Genomic DNA, 8,351 nt, shown 5'->3' with positions numbered 1-8,351 from the left:
AAAAGTCGGTTTGGTCACGTCCTGTATATATTCCACAGAGTTACTAAATTCATAGGATTAACAAAACGAGTGTGAGTACCTATAACTTAAACCGAACGTGATCATTTCGACTCAAATCAATGTTCCGTGTCCATCAATGTATTAATGTAGTAATCAATAGCCCCATTCTAGCCTGACTCGCGGCGGTGTTTACTCCACGGGGGTCTTCCCGATCCAACCCTTTGCTCGATCGTCATCATTTACTGAAATCACACGTCACGGTAGTCGGCAGGAAAACCATTTAAACTTGGCTTGCTCAGGATGCGCCCGCTTCGTTGCGTGACAGCTGCGCTAACATCTGTATGATCCGCCGCGGAATGAGAGAGATGCGGGTGTTAACTGTCCTACTCGGCGTTATATCTGTCCTGAAGGAGGCTGAAGCCTGGGGTTACAAGAATGGAATACTGCACAACTCTATCTGGCTGGGTAATGACTTCTTTCATTTGATCTTACTTCAGTGTTGATCCAGATGTGACCTGTACACGGCTAGTATCATTTAAATAGACTAACTGACCATCTTAACGTGTCTTTTGGATTTTGTGTTCAACAGGGTTTATGTCGTGCTATCATGTTGCAGTGTCATGATGTGTGTTTTGTGCATTTCGCTTTGGACCCACAGACAGGAGAGGCATATTTATGGTCTGACAGTGCAGCCAGTATAAAGGGACCTTGTAAACCCAGGGAAATGACTTCATTCTGTTACGGTGCACTGCAACTTACCCCACAACACTTTCAGCATGGTCCAAGAAACCCACAGACTTTTTCTGTAGATTTGGCCTTTTTTGATAATAACAAGACACGTGAATGATCAGTGTACATTAGATGCATGAGCGTTAAACAGTTTTGCACCGTAAAAAAACAATGTTTGCCAATGCTTAAGTCGAAGCTTGTTGTGGTTTGGTTTACAAGTTTTAAATAAATTAACTAGTGTGCATATTACAGGGCAAGATAACGCTACAAAGAAAGCACAGCTCTTCATGCATTTCAGTAATGATAGAATTTATGTTAGTTGGTAAGAGCATGTTGAATATATTTTCACCTGATTATATATATAAAGAGCATGGAGTTTGTCACATGAGATAACCATAGGCTATATTTCTACACATTCAGCAAACAAAGCAAAACAAGTCGGTTATTCTAATATCATTTAACCTTTACGATTGTAGTTTGTCTAAAAAAAAACTTTTTTAGGTAATTGACTGTTTGAAAATGATCCTTTTGCTTAGTCCCCCAAATAGCAAAGCTTATTGAAAATCCCCTGTATATTTCCCGTACTGTAAGCAACATTTTGTTATTTACTTATGGTAGCTCGGTGGCTTGACCGCCACTACACATCTGAAAACACTTAAATAAGCTACAGTGTTTAGCTACATTCATGCTTAAGTGAGTCTCCCGTTTAGAGCCTTTCTCAGAGACATGTTTGGAGCTCACTAATGGTTGTAGTCATTTGATGTTTGAAGCAAACACAGTAAAAACATTGGCTTATAACTAATTTGAGACAGGATCCAACTTCTTCAGGATTATGCATGCGTGCTTGAAAACAACTGCAAAGCAGCATGATGTTCTGTAAGCTGCAGACAGAGCTCAAAACCTCAAAACGAAAGGCAATTTTTTTTTATTAATCTAACCAACAGCAACTGGATGTCAATTGTATTTGTACCTTATGTATTCGAGATGTCCTGCACTGTAAAGCGTTTATGTTGCGTAAAAACAAATTTCTTATTTTAGGTCTGAAGTAATTTGAGTAGACAGGAAGAATTGCTGTTCTGAGACACTGTGCAGACCCAGATAACTCCATGTGAGTCCCCGAACTGATAGTGCTGCCAAATGAAACACATGTTTTGTCTCCTTACAGAGCAAGCCGCTGGAGTTTACCACCGCGAATCTCGCAAAGGACGGTATCAGCTGACGTACGGTGAAGCCAAGGCTGTGTGCAAATTCGAGGGGGGTACTCTCGCTACATATGATCAACTGGAGGCTGCTCGCCAGATTGGTTTGTATCACGCTTACAAATCTCAATAGGATGCCAAAAGAAAGTAATAGAAATCGTAATGGGTCAGGCTTACAGCGTAAGTGTCAAACAAGTGATGTAACAGCCTTTATTATAACAATAAACATTTAGAAACAATCAGCAAGCAGAATGATAATCATCATTCTCACAGATATTTTAAATATTTGCACACACCGTATAAACACTTTTAAAAACCACCCCCAGTGCCACCCAATGTTATGTTTAAACTGTAAAAGTCATTGTCATGTGTTGCCTGAGCAGAAACACCTGTTTTCTTGTAAAATTACTCCTTTTCTTTGCAGTAAATGTGTTCCAGACATGGGCTCTGATGTATAATGACAAAATTTTGTGGTTACTTCAGGCTTGTTGTACTCTATGTTGGAGGTCTGCTTGGCTTTTTTTTTTATTTTCTTTTTATCATCTCTGTTTGCGTCCTTCAAATGGTGCCCATGGCTCCTCGGAGCACAAGAGCCCTTTATTCATTACCCTTTATTCATTCTCCTTCAATTATTAGGTTTTTTTCATGTACAACATTTCTTATTCAGTCTAAACAGAATGCATTTGTGTAATACTGCAGACATGAACAAAAATTTATATAATTTACTAAATAATTATACAACAGAATTTATATTGCTTTTATTTGTATAATTAAAAGGTGTTTCACTGTTGTTGGTCTTAAAGTTAAAATAGTGTTTAATAATTTATAATTAATTCCAATTTAGATCAATTAATATTTATGTGAAGTGTTGCGTCATAATAACAAATCATTTCATAGCATTTGTTATTCTCCCAAAGGTTTCCATGTGTGTGCAGCTGGATGGTTTGACAAAGGACGTGTGGGTTATCCGATTGTTAAAGCTGGCGCCAACTGTGGTTTTGGAAAAGTTGGAATAATTGATTATGGATATCGTCTCAACAAAAGTGAGAAGTGGGATGTCTACTGCTATAACCCTGGGGGTGAGTTTGAGCAACGGCAATTAGGCAATCTTGGGTGGATGTTAGGCTCCCGCTGAGAGATTTGGAAGATTTGGATATAGTACTAGTTACACAAATCTTAGGTTTGTAAAGTTTCTTTAAAAAATGTCTCCAGAGTGAGTTGACTGTAACAAAGGAATTGTGTGAATTATAGGTCTCCATAGGTTAAAGACAATTATTTTATATCATAATTCAGGCACTAACTGGTCTCTAAGCTATAGAGATGGGATAACTTATGGTCTTGACAAAGTCAACCATGACTAAATGTAAGAAGAAAAAGCATAGGATGTTTTATTACTAACAATGACAAATAGAAATAGAGGACAGTGAACCTCAACACAGGACATTATTCTTATGAGTTGCATGTAGGAAAAATGTGGAGCGGTCAAAATGAACAAGCATAGAACAAATACATTATACATTTCTTGGAAAATGCCTGCTTGTTTTCTCTGGCTCTTTTCACTTGTATGAATATTGAAGAGTCTAATGAAAAATGTTTCACTCCGTGAATAATCTAAACGAAGCCCCATGAAAGTTTTACAAGGTGTGGTAATGCATTACCAGAGACCCAGCTGAGTTTGTGACGCTTTTCCTCTGATTTGTAATGAACTAGTGAAAGAAATTCTCCCTATGGAGAACTTGACTCAGTGATCTGAAAAAGAAGACGGAACTTTGTATTTTAGGTTAAGATGTCTTGTGATAGACGTCGATGTGGACATTTTTTACCCCATTTTTGTGTCTCACTTTCAGTAGATATTTATTATTAGATCAACACACATAGAAAAGTTTGAATATTAGTTTCACAAAGCATTGCCTCAAAGTTTAATTACAATATTGCAATAGATTGATGCACAATGCAATAGAGTGCAAAGAGGGTGGGGTGTCTATTTAATAAAAAAATAATAATAACTAACAGTATAATTTTAATTTTCTATATAGTATCCAGTAACTACTTCATTGAGGGCAGGGCACCAGATGTGTGTGTCACTGAGCACCCACTCAAACCACAGAGTTTGGATTTGTTATTGTCTGCATACGCATAGTGCTCATATTCTATTTTTATAGTCTGATACTCATTTCCACATGGAGAGATGAAAAGATGAAACGTGATTCAAACTAATGAAACTGTATGGTGTAGTAGGACCCCTTTACACATTTTTATGCATGCATTAATTTGTACACCTTTGGTACTGTCCTTCCAGCAAAAGAGTGTGGAGGTGTACACACAGATCAGGAGAAGGTTTTAGATTCTCCTGGTTACCCAGAGGACTACCAGGATGAGCAGATTTGCTACTGGCACATTCGTGTGCGCTACAGACAACGAATTCGCCTGCACTTCCTAGACTTTGACATTGAGGAAGACACAGATTGCCTCAGTGATTACCTGGAGATCTATGACAGCTATGATGATGTTTCAGGCTTTGCTGGAAGGTGATTTATTTTATTCACCATTGAATTTTACGTTACAAATTTGCTTCAAAAGTTATTAAATAAATCTGTCTGCTTTGAATAGATACTGTGGGGATGAACTTCCAGAGGACTTCATAAGTACAGGTATGTTGTTGCATTAATTTAAATGGGTAGTTCCCTTTCAATATTTGAATGAGTAAACCTGAACCTGCTAAGACGTTATGGAAAAAACTTTTTTTACTGCTGAACTGAAGCCTTATTCAATTAATGGCTCGGCAGCGGTAATGAAGGCTCCTCCTTCAGCAAAGACTGCTCTTCGCTGATCTCTGCTTGAACTGCTTGCCTCTTCCCGAGGAACCATCCCGCAGCCTCTTGATGAGTGCTTCCTGCAGGGGCGCCAACAAACCCCTCGTTAGAGAGCCTACCCCTACTTTCCAGAAGACATGGCGCGTCCCAACTCAGTGCACCTCTGCACTTCTTCTTCCTTCGCCCTCACCTAACTTGATGGCTCCAAAGAAAAGGGGTTTGACTGCAAGGCCAAGGCTACCCACCCGTTCAAAGCTGCATGATGTCAGTGCTCGCTGGACGCACCTATTCGTCGGCAGTGCAGGCTGTGGCACCACTCCATTCTATGGCGGTGCTCCAAGTGTTCCAGGCTAAACTCTTTGCTGTTGCTGATGAGTCAGGCCTGCACCCCACAACACTCAGGGAAATGTGATGGACACTGCCAAAGCCATAGGGCCCTCAATAGCCAGCCTGGACATCCTGGAGCGCCACCTGTGGCTTAACAGAGTTGCTTATTGGATGCACCGATGTCTCCCAGCGGCCTCTTTGGACCAGCAATGGAGGGATTTGCTGAGTGCTTCACTGAGGCACAGAAGTCAGCTCAGGCCATGCAGCACTTCTTGCCTTTTCCACCGCTGCCAGTCACTCTAAGCAGGCATCGACTCAACAGCCTCCAAAAGCTGCTCCTGTTGCTGTTGCCGGCCAGCTGGAGAAGCCTGAGCCTTGACATCGTCCCCGCTCGGCCACGAGTCAGGGACCCTGTTACTTCCTCGACCCCAAACAGTATGGCGGCCTACACCCCATCCTTGATCTAAGGCATCTGAATCGCACCCTCATAAGACAGTGCTTCAGAATGATCACACTGAAACAGATCCTCTCACAGATAAGCTCAGAGGACTGGTTCTTTTTGCTGGATCTGAAAGACACTTACTTCCACATCCAGATTACATCCACATCCCCCCGTCTCAGGCCATTCTCAAGATTTGCTGTGGGTTTGGCCCAGTCAGAGCCGGAGGCCTTGCATGACAAAACCCTACTCTTCAGCCATCTGAAATGTCTAGGGCTCAGGGTGAATTTTGCCAATGAGTACCATATTTGGGAACAGTGATCGACTCTATGACAATGAGAGCAGTGATGGTGAAGGAGCGTGCCATGGCTCTATAATGCCCCTGAAGACATCCCAAAAGCTTCTGGGCCTGATGGCAGTACTAGAATTGGGTCTGCTTTGCATGCCAACACTGGTTGAAATCAAACAACATGACTGTGGTGTCTTACATAAATCACCAAGACGGATTGTCATTGACGTGCCTCTTCATGCTAACTTCTCATTTGCTGATGTGGCCTCAGCTCAACATGAGCTCCCTGAGAGCAGTGCACCTGCCGGTCAAACTGAACCAGGGTGCGACATGCTTTCAAGAAACAGAATCCCTTCAGAAGAGTAGATGCTTCCCCCACAACAGTTCAGAGGTTTAGAGAGATCTTTGGCAGTAAACTCAAAGGATGCGTTGACCCACAACTGACCCAACCTTCTCTTTTCCATCATTCCCTCTGATTCCCCAGGTAATCAGGTGGGTCAGGAACCAGGGTCATAGAGTCCTACTCGCAGTCCTGGTAGAATCAACACTGGGTGGTCGACCTGTTACAGATGATGGCGGAGCGATATGGCATCCACATCCAGAGTTGTGTACCTTTTAACTTTGGTCACTCGGCAGGAGCCTGCAAATCTGCGTACTAAACACTATTTCCCAGGCTAGAGCCTTTAAATGATCTATTTGCTAGAGATAATGCTCGGACCGTGGCGAAGACCCATCAGTCTGTAACATAGTAGTGATACTGTCATTCCTACAAGAGCTGTTAGATAAGGGATGGTCCCCCATCCACGCTCAAAGTTGACATAGCGAATATAGCGGCATCCCACACCCTTATAGCAGGCCAGTCAGTGGGCAAGAACAACCATGTTGTTCGGTTCATGAGAGAGGCCAGAGGGCTTCATCTGCCACACCACCTCACTGTCCCTTCTTGGGACCTGACTACAGTACTAAGAGCCTTAAATGGAACCGATGGCCATGCAATTTCACTGTGTGATTAAATAAGGCTTCAGTTCAGTCAATTTTTAGCAGACTTGTTGTTCCAAACCTGTAAGTACTTTGTTCATCAAGTAAATTTTTTTTTGATATATTCCGAGAGCTCTCTGATCAAGGTTAAGAAACATAGTAAGGACATCATTAAAATACTCCATGTCATCTTGTTAGGATCCTTGCTGTCTATGGTGGGTCAGAGAGCTCTCAATCAAAATATCTTAATTTGTGTTTGTAAGATAAACAGAGGTCTTACGGGTTTGGAACGACATGAGGTTGAGTAATTAATTATTTGTTTTTCTTGGACAATTTGAATGAAATAGATTTCAGAAAATCTCTTTCTATGTTTCTACATTATCTCTTGAACAGGAAACGTCATGACCCTCAAGTTCCATACTGATTCCTCAGTGACGGGTGGAGGTTTTCAGCTGCAGTACATCGCTGTGAACTCCTCTCAGCTCTTTGACAACCACACTGATGACTTCTCTTGACCAACGTTTAAATCACCAAACCTACTTCTTTATTATACCCAAACCCACAACTCTGTCATTTTTTAAATATAATTTTTTATTTCTTTACCAAGGGTGCAATATTAAAGCTGTTAATAATCACATATTTACGTGTAAAGGCCTGTGAATATTTGAAAAATAAACTCGGATAAAACAGTTTTTTTACATTCTAGTTACTTTACATTCTAGTTCATACAACTTGTCCAACAGTGCATTTAATGTATTATAGTGTTTCAATATAAACATAAGAAATAAGCTGAAATCTGTTTTAATAGAGCCAAACCCGTGGGATGCATAAAGGCCTGACATTGTAGAAACACAAGTGTAATTCTGTGTGTACATTCTGTAGAACTAATATGAAACAAAGCATGATACTAATACTAACCAAAAATACAAATAAAAAAATAAAATGAAAAACGTTCTGGATTTGTTAATGCAAAGTTTTTGACCGCTGCAGTGAAAATGACATGATTCTGAATCCAAGAGGGTTTAAATGTTCATGTACAAGTATTTAGAGTAAGAAATGTTCTGCTTGTTACAGCTATGCATTTCTATCAGGTTTAGCTCTGCAGTCCAGGGTCTTAGCTGAGAACTGCTATGATATAGGCATAGGCCCTTAAATGTACATCCGTTTGTACATTAATTCTTTTTTATTTATATTTTTCTTCTTTAATTATACAGTGGTGGTCAAAGTTGTTAGAACACTTTGCACCAGTTAAAAAATTATTTTAAGTCAGTTTTTTTCTATCTTTTGCTGTAGTGTGTCAGTAGTAAATATTAGTTTACATTTTCAAACATTCATATTGACATTAAGATTTAAGTGCGATGGACAACAGCCAGTGCTCCACACAGAGATCTGATCTCTTCATGAAGAAACTGAGTAATTACATGGTTTTTTATGTTTTTAGCATTCTACCAACATAATGACATATTTAACTATATGGAACACACTGGTCAAGCACAGTGACTTAAAAAATTATAATTATAGGTAGAGTGTTCAGACACTCGCTGTGAATGTATATAGTTATCACAAAATTAGAAAAT

General features: G+C 40.2%; 1 protein-coding gene across 1 annotated transcript; it reads left to right on the top strand.

The window, feature by feature from the left end:
- On the top strand, positions 1–7,724 carry tnfaip6 (tumor necrosis factor, alpha-induced protein 6). The gene is made up of 7 exons (XM_043248404.1): positions 1–71; positions 172–465; positions 1,895–2,032; positions 2,846–3,007; positions 4,228–4,456; positions 4,539–4,579; positions 7,168–7,724. The coding sequence occupies exons 2-7, from the start codon at positions 342–344 to the stop codon at positions 7,287–7,289; spliced, it is 816 nt and encodes a 271-aa protein (XP_043104339.1). The 5' UTR covers positions 1–71; positions 172–341; the 3' UTR covers positions 7,290–7,724.
- The last annotated feature ends 627 nt before the right edge of the window (positions 7,725–8,351 follow it).

This window comes from Puntigrus tetrazona, chromosome 9, assembly GCF_018831695.1.
Source record: "Puntigrus tetrazona isolate hp1 chromosome 9, ASM1883169v1, whole genome shotgun sequence".
NCBI classification, from domain to species: domain Eukaryota; kingdom Metazoa; phylum Chordata; class Actinopteri; order Cypriniformes; family Cyprinidae; genus Puntigrus; species Puntigrus tetrazona.
This window is presented reverse-complemented; position numbering and strand designations above follow the sequence as displayed.